Raw genomic sequence first — 15624 nt, 5'->3', positions numbered from 1 at the left:
CAATGCCCGCCCCCTCTTCTTTACTCTCCAATGGCATTCCTGGACTTGCGGGGCGGGAGTGGGAGGAGCCAGATTGTTAGTAAACGCGGAGCCACGTGCGCGCGCGGGTCCTGGCAACCGGAGCGGCGCGTGCGCAGTGGATACGCAGCCTGAACGCAAAGGCGCGCTTTAGGGCGGAAGCGGGAGTCCCCGGCTGCACGTGGGGTCTGGGGCGGTGGAGGGGGCGATGCAGGCTGACGCCAAGATCCGCACAGAGTCCGCGACAGAGTCCGGCCCACGGGGCCCGAGCTGCAGCCTCCGGCACTTTGCTTGTGAACAGAACCTTCTGTCTCGGCCTGATGGCTCTGCCTCTTTCCTGCAAGGTAAGAACTTAACCTAGGTAAATAGTGCCCGGGCCAGGTTCGCCACGTTGTATTTGTTCTAGAAGGTCACAGTGCATCATGGAAAGGAGTGCCACCAGCTGATAAATGTCCCTCCTAGACTGGTACAGTTTCTTTTACCCCGGGAGATACTACCGGATATGCCGGAATAATGTTCTGTCTCCCTCCCGACTACAGGAGAGACAGTCGATATCCCCACCCTCGCAAATACTTGGTTGGAAGAGGGGCAGATCACCACTACCGGCCTCATTACTCTCTGGACGGTAGGATGTCTTCTCCCCAAGTAAATACTTCCAGATTTGAGAGTGATGTCCCCCTTCCTCCCGACCAGTGGGGTAAATATCACTTTGACTGTGAAACACATCTCTCCGTATGAGCCTCTCATATGGAGTTTGGGGCAGGTCTTAACCTGCTGGGTAAATATCCCCTTCCCCTAGCCATATACATCTCAAATTAGACTCAACTCCCTGACCCAGGTAAGTATTCCTCTGGAAATAGGCCTAATGCTTGCCCCCATAAATGCTTCAGTTTCCTCACTAGGGGTATTATCTTCTACCCACGTACAAAACCTGTTTTCATTAGTTTCTTCATTGAACACACATGTATTTGTGCTAAGTACTGTTCTGGACACTAGGAATACATTGATAAAAAAATATATATTTTTTTTAAATTCCTGACCTAACATTTTATGTTTTGGTCAGGGAGACAGACCAAAGATAACTAAGTAAAATATACAGGAAATCGCTATGGAGAAAAATATAGTAGGGAAGGGAAATAGGACCTGCCAGAGAGGGTTAACCATCAGCAGGATGGTCAGGAAAAGCCTTGATGAGATGGTAAAGGTAAGGGAGCAACCTGAAGATGCCAGGAGGAAAAACATACCAAGGATGGAGAACAGCGAGGACAAAGACCCTGAAGGAAGGACCCTCCTGGTGTGTTTGAGGGAGAGTATGGAGACAGTGTGGCTGGAGCGATGAGGAGGCTGGGGAGAACCAATGGGGATGGCATGTCATTTGAGGCCTGGTGAATGAGCTATGGGCCACTGCTCCCAAGTTTTGCTCAGAGTGGTGGCATGATCTGAATATATTTTAAAAGACTCTCTCTGGCTGCGGTGTTGACTACAGAGGTGGGAGAAAGAAGGGGAGATGGTGGTAGCTCAGACCAGAGTAGAAGCAGTGGAGATGGTGAGATTAGGGGTGTATATTGAAAGTAAAACTGATATGGGGTGCCTTGGTGGCTCAGTGGGTTAAAGCCTCTGCCTTTGGCCCTCCATCAGGCTTTCTGCTCAGCAGGGAGCCTGCTTTCTCCCCTCTCTCTTCCTGCTTCTCTGCCTACTTGTGATCTCTGTCAAATAAATAAATAAAACCTTAAAAAAAAAGAAAAGAAAAGAAAGTAAAACTGATAAAAATCTGCAGATGGTTCAGTGTTGGCATGTGGGAAGGAGAGGGATAACACCAAGGTGTTTTTTCTCAATCAGCTGTACTGAGAGACTCTGAGGAGTTTATTTTGGAACAGTAAGTTTGCAGGGCCTGGTAGACATCACAGCGACCATATGGAAAGGGCAGTAGGACCTACAAGTCTGCAATTCAGAAGAGAGACCCCATCTGGACATACAATTTGGAATTCTCCCACTGTAGATGGTATTTCATTGGATGAAATCACTTGATGAAAACAAGAAAATGAGCATAGACGGAAAAGAGAAGTCACAGGACTCGACCTTGGTCCTCTAACCTGTGAGAAGCTAGGAGAAGAGAGAAGAGCGGTCAGGAAGGTAGGAGGAAAACCAAGAGAGGCCACTGACCTGGGGCCTGGAGAAGTGTTGTAAGGGCCCACCAGCTGCATCTGTCCTCCAGAGCTGTAGCTGGATGGTCTGGACATATGTCATCCCTGACGCTGTCAAGAGCTGCTCCGGTGGGGGCGGAGAAGAAAAAGCAAGTTAGAGATGTGTCTTTAGGAGCTTTGCTGTACGGAGCTTTGCTGTACATGGGGGAGGAGTTGAAGATGGATGTGGGTCCAGAGAAGAGAGAATTGCAGGAGCCACGTCCGTGAGAACGTGACAGGGAGGGTCTGCCTAGGTTCATGGGGGCCACAGGCAGGTCCTCCAGAGTAACAAGAACAAAGACCACCAAGTGGATCTCTTTCTGTGTAGTTAAGTTCCCCTCTGAGGGCAGATTCCCCAGGAGCTAAAGAGAAGCCCTGCAGCCTCCTCCTCCTCCCCAACCCAGGAAATGTGCCCTGATTCTGGGGACTTTCCCAGGTCCTCCCTGAGACTTAGCTCTGCTGCTCGATTCACATGCCTGGAGCTTCTTCCACATCAGAATTATTGAGGAGGGTAGCCCCTCCCGTGCTTTAAAACTCCCAAACCCCCAGGACCCGTGCAGACTGTGGAGAGTGTGTCCCACCCGCTTATGTCCTCCACGGGTTGTTAAATAGGTAGAGTCCCAGAATGCACCTTGCACCTGCCAAGGCTGTCATCACGTATCTCCCCGCCACCCCCCCCCCCGCCAACCCCCCGCCCCAGGCATTTGTAACCACTGTGGGGATTCTGTGTTCTGTGTTTAGAAGCCTGTGCTCCCACTCTGTGTTGCCCACTGCAGACTGTGGGCCCAGCTGCACACTGGAATGACCTGTGCCCCACCCTAGCAGTTGAGTTAGGATCCCTGGGGGAAGGGCTGGGTGTCAGGATCTTCTCATGCTCCCCTGTGATTCCACTGTGCGGCCCGAGTTGAGAACCACTGCTGTGTTCCGTACTCTTTTCTTTTTTAATGGAATAGAGTAGGGCGCCGGGCTGGCTCTGTCAGTCCAAGGTGCGTACGACTTTATTCCAGGGGGGTGAATTCGAGCCTCACGTGGGGTGTGGAGATCATTTAAAGAAAATTTTTAAGTAATTAAGTAAAAAGTAAATTACGTGGAATAAAGTAGAAAGCGTCAGAGTGTGTCAGCAGCAATGGTAAGAGTTGTTTAGTGAGGTCTTTGTTCTGTTTACACATACAGATGTTTGCATGAGTTTGGAGTGGTGCCCATGAAATTTATTTTTATCTTGGGACTTATGGCGAGAAAGGTTTGGAAGCCACGGGTGTAGTCCAGCCTCTTCATTTTGCAGATGGCAAAATGGAGGCCCGGAGAAGTGAGCACCATCAGCCAAGTTTACAGGGCCAGCAGGAAGCAGACAGGACTAGAAGCCAGGCTTCTTTTTTTTTTTTTTTTTTTTTTGAGATTTTATTTATTTGACACACAGAGAGAGAGAAAGAGCACAAGCAGGGGGAGCACTAGGCAGAGGGAGGGGGAGAAGCAGACTCCCTGATGAGCAGGGAGCCCAATGCGGGACTCGATCCCAGGACTCTGAGACCATGACCTGAGCCCCCCAGGCGTCCCAGAAGCTAGGCCTTTACTCCCAGGTCTTACCTCCCTGGCTGCTGTTCATGCCACTCAGGACCACTCCCAGGTTATGTCTCACTTTCTTAGAGGTCCTGACTACTGCAGAGCTGGGGGACGTGAGCCTGAGGGAAGACAGGTTGGAGGAAGCTTTGGAAGGAGTCGAGACCAAGTGCAGTAAGGGGGAAGAAGGTTAGCTCATGGGAAGAACTTCCTGATCAAGTCATCAATAGCTAAAGTAGGTCATGCGCTGGGCATGTGCCAGTGTCCACAGTGGCTTACGTGGATTACCTCACCTAATCCTCACGATGCCGTGAGGGAGGCACCGTTGTCATCCCCATTTCACGTAAGGAAGCACAGCAAATGCTCAGAGAATCACTGCCAGCAAGTGGTGGACTGGACTGGGAGTGACAGGGGCTTGGCGCTTCACTGGGACCCCTCAAGGAAAGCACAATGTGCCTGAGGCCTCCTCTGCTGTTTCCCCAGGGGATACATCGGTCCTGGCGGGCGTGTACGGACCAGCTGAGGTGAAGGTCAGCAAAGAGATCTTCAACAAGGCCACCTTGGAGGTGATCCTGAGACCGAAGATCGGGCTGCCTGGTAATCAGGCCCAGCAGGATCTCTAGCTTCTTCCTCGCCGCTGTCCCCGGTGTCCTCTCTCCCAAACCCAGATCTTGGTGTCTCCCCCCATCCTCTGTCCTTCCTCCTCTTTCCTGGCTCCGTCTCCCCTCCTTTCCACTAACCTGTTGTTCCACCAGGTTACTCGCCCCCTCACTCCTGGGGCTGGGTTCACGGGAACGGAAGTGGGCAGCAGCAGGGGGACAAGGGAACTTTGGGGTTTTCCTCCCCCAAGAGGCTCCCTTGCTGGATGCCAGAGGGGGAAGGGATGATGTGGGTATCAGTCAGGCCCTGCCCCCTTCCCACTGGGGATCCTCTGTCATCCATGCAGGGTCCTGCACCAACCCTGGCGGACACAGGCAGGCCCTTTCCAGAGGGCTTGGGTGGGGCACATGGAGGAAGGTGAGCCAGGTGGAAGGGAAGAGGCTGACAGCCCCACCCCACCCCACCCCTGATTTCCCCAGGCGTCGCAGAGAAGAGCCGGGAGCGGCTGATCAGGAACACGTGTGAAGCTGTGGTCTTGGGAACACTGCACCCCCGCACCTCCATCACTGTGGTGCTGCAGGTTGTCAGCGATGCTGGCTCTGTATCCTTTTCCCCAGGGCTGCCGCCTCCAGGAAGTCCTTCAGAAGCTCATTGATGGCCTCCCTCACTCTGTTACCCATAAGGTCTCAAAGCACTTGACAGTCACCCACTTGTTGAAGAACAGCAGACACAGCTTGAGCGCTTACCCCGTGTCGGGCACTGCTTTGAGTGCCTGACTTGTGTTAACTCACTTAAATCCTCACAGCACAACAAACAGGTGCCACTATAATCCCCATGTTCCAAATGGGGAACTAAGGCACAGGTAGGTCAATTCCTTTGAGCCCAAGCCATCTGCTCCCAGAGCCCAAAGGCTCCTGGCAGATGGGTGTTCTTGTGCTCCCATGTTGGAGGTGAGGAAGCAGGCCCTGAGAGGAAACGTCGCTTGCCCAGGGTCACACAGCTGGAAGGCCGCATTGGCAGAACTGCAGCCCAGGCCTGACTGCCTGCAGAGCCTGTGCCAATGGCCTCCACTCTGACCTGGGGCGATGCTAGGGCCGTCCTGAGCAGGCAGAGTAGTTAGGTCAGCAGCCTGGCGTAGAAAGATCCCTATGGTTTGGTGAGAGGTTGGGGCCAAGGACCAGAATTGGGCATTTCTAGAGGGGCTTCCCAGAAGGGAAGTAATAGAGGGACAGTGGCGGAGCTGGGACTGACTGACCCTGAAGCTGGACCCTTAGCCACTGTGATGGGGCTGGGGACAGAGACTAGAGGAAACTGAGGCAGGACTGGCTGGCTGGCTCCTGGCCCCGACTTGCCCCCGCCACACTACAGCCACTCCTCTCCACTAAAGATGACTGCTCCTTTCTCTGTCACCTGGTGGCGGCTACCACCAGGTCCCCAGGCTTTAGGCCTGGCCCTTCCACTACCTCCCCATGTGATTGTGGGAGGTTCCTCCCCTCCTGCCCTCAGTTTCCTAACGGTGCTTGGCATGTGCTTTAGGACAAATCTGTTGAGTATCATTAGGACCCCTGGTTGAGGCTCAGAGAGAGTAAGTCACTTGCTCAAGCTCACACAGCTGAGAGGTGCCAAGAGCAGGTCAGGAGCCCAAGGCTGCTTGGTCCCAAAACCCCTTAGAAGCACTGTGCCCTGCTGCCTCCCTGTGATCAGTCAGTGGACTCAGCCACAAGCACTGACAGGGTGCTCTGCAGGCCACCCCCATCGACGGAATGCTTCTTAACCCCGCCCTGTGGCATCAAGCTGCTGGCCTGTTGCTTGAACGCCGCCTGCATGGCGTTGGTGGACGCGGGGGTGCCCATGCGGGCCCTCTTCTGTGGCGTCACCTGCGCTTTGAACGCGGACGGGACCCTTGTGCTGGATCCCACGGCCAAACAAGAGAAGGTAGGTCTGAAGGCTGGGGCGGTTAATGCCTGTGAGCAGACACTCCTCCTCTCGGCCTCGCTTCCCTGAAGCACTTGGCTCCTATCACGTCGGTCCTGGTTGGCAAGCCCTGGTCTGTTCATCAGCACAGATGCTAGAACCCCAGCTCAGAACCACTTAAGTGGAAAGGGAATATAACAGAGGTCCGGCTGGAGCCAGGGTCTCAAACACCATAAGGATTTCCTCATCTGGCTTTTCATTCTCTGCAGTCTTATGCGTTTTGGTTCTGTTCGGTTCCGTTCGCTAGCCAGCATCTTGCCCGAGGCTGGGACCAGCCCCTAGAACTCCATGCTTTCCTCGCCAGCTCAAGTTCACAGCGCCCAGGGCTCTGGCTCTTCCCAGATACTGACCCTGTACTGTGATGGGTGAGTCCCATCAGGAAAGCTGAACACGCCTGAAGTATTTCAGACAGAATTTCCTGCAGGAGGTGGGTCAGAATCTTGTTGGAAGAGCCAAAGGGGCAAACAGGAGAGAGGGCCATACTCAGAGGCTAGCGGCCCATAGGGCGCTCGCCCTCTGCGCTGTTGGGAGATGCTGTCAACAGTTGGGTCTGGGCACTCATAAGGCGTCCTGGCTTGGCCCTGGCAGTGGAAGTCTGGAGACCGCCTCCTCCCCTCCCCTTCAGCCTCCTCCCCTCCATGGCTACTGCGGGAACTGCCACAGCCCCTGCTTCTGTCAAGACTGAGAACAGGATGCAGCCCTCCCTCCCTCGGCCTCTCCCCCAGATTATTGGGGACACCTAACCAGGAGAGTCCAGGGAGTGTGGGAAACAGTCTGCCAGCTTTCAGCCCTGATAGGACAGAGGTGGGAAGGGGAGCGGGGAGCCAAGAAGTACCCGCTGGTGACTGGCTGTACAGCTGTTCCCCGTTGGAAGCCCCTGTTGGAAACATGCAGGTGACATCGGGGGGGGGTGGGAAGCAGTTCCACCGAAGGAAGGCCTAAGGGCACTGCCCCAGGAAGCAGGTGATGCACAGACGAAACACCTACATCTGATACCCTAGAGACTGCAGGCTGGGGGAGGGGCAGGTCCCCTTCGTGGGACCCGCTGAGACTGCCCCATGCAAGAGTCTAGGCATCCTACCCCTCATCCCTAGGAGGCCCGGGCCGTCCTGACCTTGGCGCTTGACAGCGTGGAACGGAAGCTGCTGATGTCCACCACCAAGGGGCTCTACTCCGATGCTGAGGTACTGAGGGTGACCAGATGAGGTGACCAGATCCCTCCCTCCTGGATGTGCGGTCTTGTCAGGGCCCTGGGAGGTGTAAGGAGAGCCCCTTCCTTATATCCCTTCTGTGTGTAGAAGGCGTTTTCAAATGTTGTAGGCACAGAAACCCTTGTGGGAATTTGAAAGGGAAGCCCCAGTCGCAAGAGCAGAGCAGGAGAGCGCTCAGGTTGAGATCAGGAGGTGAGGCATCTCCTGCTCAGAGTTGGGCGCTCTGCTCTCCCAGACCACTTTGACCTGTTTCTCCTCTGAGCCTAGGAATGTGTGGTGCGTCCCAGATTCCACAGCTTCCAAGATGATCTGGCATCACAGGGCCGGTGGCTCAAAAATTCTGTATCTCCAGCTGGAGCTGGGCCAGGCTGAGGCCTCTTGCAGGGGTCAAGTTGCCTGATCCCACCTGTCCACGCTCCCAGAGCTACCAGAATTCGACCCCTGAAGTCCTCCCCTTTTTCTCAGTTCTGCCTCTCAGAAAGAGCCCACCAAGTGGGGAAGAAAGGCAGGCCTTGGAAACAATCCCCTGGCCACTTGCCTCACTGCAGGGAAAGCAGGAGGTCTGGGGGCTTCAGGAAACAGCCAGGGTCAGGGCAGGCTGTGGGGTTGGTGGAGGCGGGTGGTGCGGGAGCAGGGAGGCCCCAGTACCACCAGATCTCTCCCCGCCTCCAGCTCCAGCAGTGCCTGGCTGCGGCCCAGGCTGCCTCGCAACACGTCTTCCGCTTCTACCGGGAATCGCTGCAGAGGCGTTACTCCAAGAGCTGAGACAAGCCAGGGCAGGGCACCTTTCCCGCCACCGCTGCCACCACCCACTACCTCCGTGGAAAATAAACCAGCAGCCGGCCTCGCCTCTCAGTCCCTGTGTGCCTGGATAAGCTTGTGGGCCTTGGGGCACGGACCCACCCTGGCCCCCCAGGAAAGCATTTCTGACCTGGGAACTCTTCCCTTCCCCACCTGCCAGTCCAACAGATACCTGTGGGGCACCTGCTCTGTGCAGTCTTGCTGGGTGCAAGACTCCGGGGTGAATGACGGCCCCCCTCAGGTCCCGGGTTCAAGGAGCAGTAGGGTGAAGGGGAAAGAAAATCCGTGTTGGTCGGGTGGTGGTGAACGCTAAGAAGGAAGCAAAAAGCAGGGAGGAGGGGTTTGGGGAGGACGTCTGCTGGGGGTGGGGTGGGGTGGGGTGATGTGGGGGTGCATCTAAGGGAAGTCCCAGGAGGAGGCCTACAGGACGTGCAACACCAGCAAGGCTCCCCGGGGGTTCCCGTGATGGCGGCTGGAGCAGCGAGATGGGTCAGGGACAGAACAGGCACAGTGGTGAGGCCTTGTGGGTCTTGTCATTCCTGTCCTAACCTGAAGAAACCAGCTCAGCAGCCAGTGAGCTGCCCCGTGTCACCAGCTAGTCCGTAATGGGGCAGGGTGGCCTCAACCCTGGAGTCTGGGGAGACACCAGCACGATCCTGACTGCGGTTCCCCACTTGTAACCGGAAGTGGCTGAGGCCCATTTCTTCTCAGTGGGTGGTAGCACCCTCCAGGGTGTATGGAAATATGGGGGCGGGGGTTAGTTGCCCTTTGACCACTGGGTTCCCCCACCCTTGTATTTAGCAGGAAGGAGCCAAAAACATGAGCACATCGCCTGAGGAGTAACTGTCCTATAGCTGGGCCACGTGGTCGCCAGATTTTGTGGGGCACTGATGTTTGGGGGTTTACGGTGAAAATTATATGTCTGGCGGGCCCTCTGCTGCGTGCTTCACATGCTTGAACTAGTTCATACAGTTCCCACAATTGCCCCTTGGAGCCTGTGTCATTTTCGTCCCCAGTAACCAAGGAGGAGAAGCATCAGTCTTTAGCTCGAAACTGCTCCGTGAGACTCAGGAGAACACCCGATGAGAAAGTGTTTTCTTCTAGTTAAGATCAACGGAGTGGCATTAAACAGCTAAGCCGCCTGTCACGCCATTACTCGGTCATCTCTCAGGCCTGCTCTGTGAGCACTCCGGTGCCTCTGGGGAGCTCTCAGGGTCTGTCTGTCGGGGGCTAGCACCCCAATACCTATAAGCTCCAGCCTTTCTGGTCTCCGGCCAGCCGTCTGATTTCCATGGGGTACCTCAGCTCCTGGGGCCATTTTTCTCCCCCAGAAGCCTGCACAGAATGAGGCCGACAGGAAAAGAGGGCAAGAGATGGAGAGACCAGACTGCTCATTTCATCTGAGCCCAAGTCCGGTTTCTGCCGCCAGCCGTGGGAAGAGTTCAGAGGGACACTGCCCTTCACAGGTGTCACCCATCTGATCCTCCCCAGGGGTGGAGAAAGTCCCATTTTGGAGAAGGGAAAACAGGCTCAAAGAGAAGTCACTTGGGCCAAGGTTGCAGAGCTAAGGAGAAGTAAACTCTTGGAACCTGGGGTAATTCTCCACAGGCCACAGTGCAAGAACATTCTGCAATTTGGGAACCCTCTGCCCCACGGATTCACCCTTTTCCAGCTCCAAGTTCTCTGGGGATAGCCTGTTGTCACTGGTCGCGTGTCCCTTCCTGGTCTCCCCAAGCTCCCTCCTTCCCCCCCACCCACTTCAATACACACACACAGAGGTTTGGCTTCGAGAGTGTCTGGAGTTTAATCTCACACTGCGGTGGCCAGGAAGGAGGGTTCTGCCGCTGCTGCCGCCTCATCCACCCGGATTCTCCACGTTGCCAGCGGCGCGCCCGGGTCCTGGCCCCTGATTCACAGTGGGGGCCGCAGGGGCAACTAGGGCGGCTCTCGGGAGGCCAGGTAGGCGGCCAGGGTCACCAAGGCAGCCGCATATGTGCACACGCCCAGCCCGACGGCGAGGACCCCCAGCAGGAAGGCTCGGCGGGAGGCAGCCCCTGCCCCCTGGACGTCACCCTTGGCCCAAGCCTTGTTGGTCTGTGGAGGCGTTGGGCAGCGGTGACTCAGGCATCCCTGCGGCCTGCAACCCCAGACCCTTGCCCTGGACCCGCCCCCACAGGCTCATTCAGAGATTCCAAAAACAGGGAGCAGCCACTGTGGTCCACGCACAGGGGTGCCCAAGTGGCTAATAGAAATAGACCTCTCACTCGGTGCCACCATTTGAACTCCTCTGAACCTCACGATGACCCAGAGGTAAGAATTATTCCCGTTTTACAGGTGAGGAAAATGAGGCCCAGGGAGGTTAAGTGGCTTGCCCAAAAGTATTAACGGAGTGCGTCAGGCCTAGGAATTTGAGCCCAGGTTCCTAACCACCGCTCTGGGCTTCCACTCTGAAACACTAGTTTTACCTTTCCATGTTTCTGTGCAGGTCCTTCTCTCCACTTTTGCCCCCCACCAAGGCATAGCACTTCTGTTTTGTTCTGAATACACTTTCCCCTTAGATCCAGCCCTACCCACAGACTGACCTTCTGGGCCAGGCAGAAGGCTGCAATGCCCACAGGCCAGAAACAGCAGAGCATGGAGAAGACAGCCAGCCCGAGGTGGTCGTGGGGTAGGAGCGGGGAGAGAAGGCTGCCCCTGTCCCAGTCCGAGTCGCTGTCGCTGGATGATGGGTCCTGTGGGTAGGAAAGGGCCTGAGTGGGCTTCTCCACCCACCTTCCGTGCCCCACCACTCTGCTCCCCATTACCCCCAAAGACCAATACCAGGGCCTCCCCAGAAGCACCAAAAAGAAGAAAACATTCCAGAAGATAGGCTCTTAACTTTCTACAGCCTGGATCCCCTTGAGGGGAAGCTGTATATCCTCTCTCCAGAGAAGAACCCCCACCCACACCCAGAGTTTTGTGTTCAATTTCAAAGACTCCACAGGTCCCATCATGGTAGTACAATTTCAGAGTTACGAGTGGAGGGAGATGGGATGCCTGGGTGGCTCAGTGGGTTGAGCCTCTGCCTTCACCTCAGGTCATGATCTCAGGATCCTGGGATCAAATCCCGCATCGGGCTCTCTGCTTGGCAGAGGGCCTGCTTCCCCCTCTCTCTCTGCCTGCCTCTCTGCCTACTTGTGATCTTTCTCTCTGTGTCAAATAAATGAATAAAATCTTTAAAAAAAAAAAAAAAAGAGTGGAGGCAGACACCAACGGGGACAGGAACTGGCAAAAAGTTGGAGTCCAAGAGAGATGGCTCTGGGTGTCTACGTTTCTAGGAGAAACCTACCAGCTCAAAACTAATTCTAGATTAAAAAAAAAATTTTTTTAAATCTTGTGTTAAACAGCTCATAGGATTTTAAGCAATTCTTATAAGGCCCAAACTGCAATTAAAATCCAAGTTAGCAGAGAGGTCAAACAAACAGAAAAGGCCTCTTTTGCCCTGAAGCCAACTGCCAATCCCAGAAAAATAACCTCTCAACCCAACCGTGAACAAGATGAAAAGTGATCTCTAACAACCGGTAGTGCCCACAGGCAGCTGGCAAGCAAACCAACTCCTCTCAGAGAAAGGTACATACCTTCAGTCTAGGTCTCACAATAATTTTTCCTAAAAATAGCTTTTCAACTGTGATGACCAGCATACAGTCCAAAAATAACCAGGTACACAAGAAACCCTAAAAGACCAGAAATAATAAGGCCCTCCCTCCAAATCTACAAAGAATGGAATTATCAGACACAGAACGATGTCAAGGTGCCCCTAAATGTCTCGCTATGGCAGACGGTGTTTCCAAAAATGGCCACGACCATCTCTCATCCCACATGCTCCTCTCACAGTGTGACTGATATACTCTTGCCACCAAGGGGTGAGGTCTGTGTCCCCTCTCCCTGAGTCTGGGCAGGCTGACTCACTCATAATTGGTAGAATGTGGTGGAAGTAATGCCACATGACTTCCGAGCAGAAGTCAGAAAAGGTGAGGCAGTTTCTGCCTCGCCAAAGCACTTGTGCTGGAGGCTGGAGGGACAGAAGGATGTGGACCATGCTGCATCTGCCATGTTGTGAGGAGGCCCAAACCAGCCCATGAGGGGAGCCTCAGGCAGAAGCCCCAAGACTACATTAAGAGAGAGACACCCACCCAGCCCCCAGCTCCTTCAGCCCCCGGACTGTTCCAGCTCCAGCCACCGGCTGACCGCAGCCTCATGAAAGACCCTGAGGCAGAACCGCCCAAACCAGGCCCTCCCAGATTCCTGGCCCATGGAAACCATGAGCCATAATGATTGTTGCTGTTTTAAGCAACTGAGTTTTGGGGTGATTTTTTGTGCAGGAATAGTAACCGGAAAACCACGTGTAAGAAATAAAAGACGAGTGGGGGGAGTCTGGCTGCCTCAGCCCATGGAGCGTGCAACTCATGATCTCGGGGCCGTGAGTTTGAGCCCCACACTGGGTGTAGAGATTACTTAGAATCTTTTATAAAAATAAATAAATAATTATGACAAACTTCACAGTGTATACAAGGAACAAGAAATTATCCAAGTTAACACAATAATTTGGAAGAAAAAAAAAGCAGGAGCAACACAGAGAGAGAGGTGGAAAGACAGAGAACAGAGGAGCCAGAAATCAGACTGAAGACAGGAAGCCAAAGGTGCGGGAAGAAAGATGAGTGACAAATCTGGGCAGAAAAGAGTGAAGAAACCAGGAGAGGCACAGAACAGGCAAAACCACCACTGGACATCTAGGAAGTCCCCACACAGTTGGGAAGTGAGACTCCAGGCCGAAGGTAGATACCCCAGCCTTCAACCTACCTGGGGTTCACCAGAGCCCCGTTCACTCACCTCCAGCCCCTTCCCCCAGATCCCACTAAGGCCTGCTGCTCCTACCTCCAGGTCAGGGGTTCCCAGCTCCCCAAGACCAGCGCTCACAGAAGGAAGAGGTGATGGTAGGAAGTGCCAACCCCCCAGGGACTCCGCAAAGGCTGTCTCTCGAAAGGGAGGCCCCATCTGAGGTTCCCCAGGCTTCTGGATGGGGGACCCACAGCCCACGCCCGCCAGCAGAGGCTGTTGGAGCTCTCGAAGACTGGGGCTGTCCATGGCTGGGGAGAGGCTCCCAGACGGGTTTCCTGGAGGTAGAGGAAAGAAAAAAGACGTGTTCTAAAAGTCTCACCATCTTTCCCCTGACTCCTGACTCTAGAGAGATTGCTGGAAGATGCTAGTTAGTTCACTGACCCTCAGACTCGTTTGCCAGAGACTAAAACTGAGGCCCACAGAATAAAAGAGGGCCAAGCTGTGAAGAGAATTCGCGGGGTCTAGACATTCAATTCTGGGATTCTGTCTCCTGAGGCAAAACCACATACCTGTAGCACACTTATTCCAAACCACACCTTGCACACTTACTTGCCCCATGAACTACACATACCCTGTGTCAAGTCTGCACCCTGAATACCCACGTCCACGGCTGCACATACTCAACCAGGCAAGCCCAAACCCCACCTCCAGTCACTCATTTCCCAAAGGGCTCCTTGCAAACTTGCCCTGAACAACATCAGCTCCCTCTGGAGCCCCCAACCTTATTACACACTCATTCTGAATGACTCCTTGCACACCCCGAATCCTCCCAGCATCAGATCCCCTATTTGTACACATAAGAACAGGCTTCCCATGCATGCACTCCACTCTCCCTTGTTCCCATCACTTACTTTCCTTGCATACCTGCCCCAAACACCAGGTCTACGCATCCCTCCCCTACCCCACCCAGATGCACCCCGGTACACAACTGCCTGCACCCCCACCTGCTCCCCTACGCCTCCTGCTTTACCAGAACCCACCTCTGCACCATTCCCCCATAACAGCCCCAACCCACCACACTCACACATGCTCAAACACAAGGAATGTTGCCACCCCACGATCCCCCCCCTTCCCGTGGGGCCTCCCAAGCCTCATTCCAAACCTGGCTGGAGCCGATCTCCTCACCAAGGGCTTGCCTCCCCATCCCCAATACTAGGAGCCAGTGGAGGGGCCGTGCCGCCCACCTGTGCCCCTCACTCACCGCCCACAGCCATATGTCGGGACTTCCTGGGACCCTGCACCGACACCCGCCCCGACCCTGCGGCCCGCAGGTGACCGAGGAACTCAACTCCCCGGGACCCCGGGCCTGGGGGCGCGGGGTCTGCGTTTTCCGCTGAGCTCCCCTCTCCACGCCCCAGGCCCGCAGCGCGCGGGGGCGGGGATGGGGGCGGGGCGGCGGGCTCCCGGCTCCGCCCTCCGCCGCGGCCCGGGTGGGGGCCTTGAAGGCCGACGTCAGTGCCCAGCGCTGAAACCTTGCTACCCCAAGTGTGCGGGAGCCAGCGTGGGGCTCCGAGGACTGCGGACCCTGACCGTCCCCCCACCCCAGCCCAGGCCCAAGAGCAGCGGGGCGGAGGAGGGGGCGCCCCCGATTCTCCAGGGCCTTCCTGGCTCGGCCCCGCCTCCACACCCGCCACTCTGCTTGCCCAATACTAATAACAGCAACGGCGGCTAACTGGGTGCAGTGGTCTGAGCGCTGTGCACGGGCACGCACACGATTCCTCAGCACTGCCGAAGAGGCCCCGTCATGCACTGTCCTGTGTGGCTCGCAGCTGGGAAACAGGCGCAGAGAGGCCGGGGACTTGCCGGGGCGCACGCTGCCCGTTCACTAAGCGCGGACTAAGCCCCGACCCCTGGCCGCTGCCTGAGACGCTCTAAAGTCAGCATCGCATCGATTCTTCTCGGCAGCTCTCTTTCTGTCTCTGTTTCACAGATAAAGTGAGGTTCAGAGGCGTGTGCTCGCTTGCCCGAGGTAAACGACTGGTGCTAAGACCGGCAGACTGCACCCCGGGGCTGCATTCGTTGCTGGCCCGAGGGAAGGGGAGGAGGCAGGAGTGGGGGAGGGGGCGGGGGCAGAAGGTGGGGTGGGAGCTTCGGAGGCCGAGGAGGGAGTGGACCGGGGATAGGGTGATGTGCTGGGTACAGGTGGTACGAGCCCGGGTCATCAGTCAGTGTTGGGACCCACACAGGCCCTACCTCTGGATAATCACCTCTCTGAACCCTCTTTCATCTGTCAAATGGGCGCCACGCTCCCTTCCTCTTGGATGTAGATGTGATCACATACACAGAGCAATAACCAATGTTCCACATTCCCTGAAGCCTGGCAAGGCAGGCGCCTGAAATATATTTGATGATGTTTGTGAATATCATTATTCACTGCTGGCTCCATCAGTCTGAATAGGGAC

At 55.4% G+C, this 15624-nt stretch overlaps 2 protein-coding genes across 4 annotated transcripts; one reads left to right on the top strand and one right to left on the bottom strand.

Moving 5' to 3' along the window:
- Positions 1 to 134: 134 nt before the first annotated feature.
- Positions 135 to 8387, top strand: EXOSC5 (exosome component 5). Its single transcript, XM_044257376.1, has 6 exons — positions 135 to 362; positions 4242 to 4355; positions 4838 to 4959; positions 6153 to 6293; positions 7427 to 7516; positions 8216 to 8387. Exons 1-6 carry the CDS (start codon positions 227 to 229, stop codon positions 8306 to 8308), a joined length of 696 nt encoding a protein of 231 aa, XP_044113311.1. The 5' UTR covers positions 135 to 226; the 3' UTR covers positions 8309 to 8387.
- Positions 8388 to 10129: 1742 nt separating this feature from the next.
- Positions 10130 to 15026, bottom strand: TMEM91 (transmembrane protein 91). Of its 3 annotated transcripts, XM_044257378.1 has the most exons (4): positions 14424 to 14758; positions 13259 to 13497; positions 10927 to 11076; positions 10130 to 10438 (listed from the first exon to the last, which is right to left on the bottom strand). In XM_044257378.1, the coding sequence occupies exons 1-4, from the start codon at positions 14434 to 14436 to the stop codon at positions 10280 to 10282; spliced, it is 561 nt and encodes a 186-aa protein (XP_044113313.1). In that variant the 5' UTR covers positions 14437 to 14758; the 3' UTR covers positions 10130 to 10279. The 3 variants fall into 3 exon arrangements, with proteins under 3 accessions (XP_044113313.1, XP_044113314.1, XP_044113312.1); XM_044257379.1 differs by lacking the exons at positions 10130 to 10438; positions 14424 to 14758 and adding an exon at positions 14936 to 15026 and having other exon boundaries at positions 10447 to 11076; XM_044257377.1 differs by lacking the exon at positions 10130 to 10438 and having other exon boundaries at positions 10447 to 11076.
- Between the last annotated feature and the right edge of the window lie 598 nt (positions 15027 to 15624).

Source organism: Neovison vison, chromosome 7, assembly GCF_020171115.1.
Source record: "Neovison vison isolate M4711 chromosome 7, ASM_NN_V1, whole genome shotgun sequence".
Taxonomy (NCBI): Eukaryota; Metazoa; Chordata; class Mammalia; order Carnivora; family Mustelidae; genus Neogale; species Neogale vison.
The sequence above is the reverse complement of the archived record's forward strand: the minus strand, read 5'-3'. Positions and strand labels throughout refer to the sequence as shown.

What these genes read in the sequence shown, in the direction of transcription:
- EXOSC5 (XM_044257376.1), top strand. Translation starts at nt 227, where the DNA reads ATGCAGGCTGACGCCAAGATCCGCACAGAGTCCGCGACAGAGTCCGGC. An exon ending in CTCTGCCTCTTTCCTGCAAG is followed by an intron (nt 363 to 4,241) that starts GTAAGAACTTAA and finishes CTGTTTCCCCAG; the next exon opens with GGGATACATCGGTCCTGGCG. An exon ending in TTGTCAGCGATGCTGGCTCT is followed by an intron (nt 4,960 to 6,152) that starts GTATCCTTTTCC and finishes TGTGGCATCAAG; the next exon opens with CTGCTGGCCTGTTGCTTGAA.
- TMEM91 (XM_044257377.1), bottom strand. An exon ending in TGGGAACCCCTGACCTGGAG is followed by an intron (nt 11,077 to 13,258) that starts GTAGGAGCAGCA and finishes TCCTACCCACAG; the next exon opens with GACCCATCATCCAGCGACAG.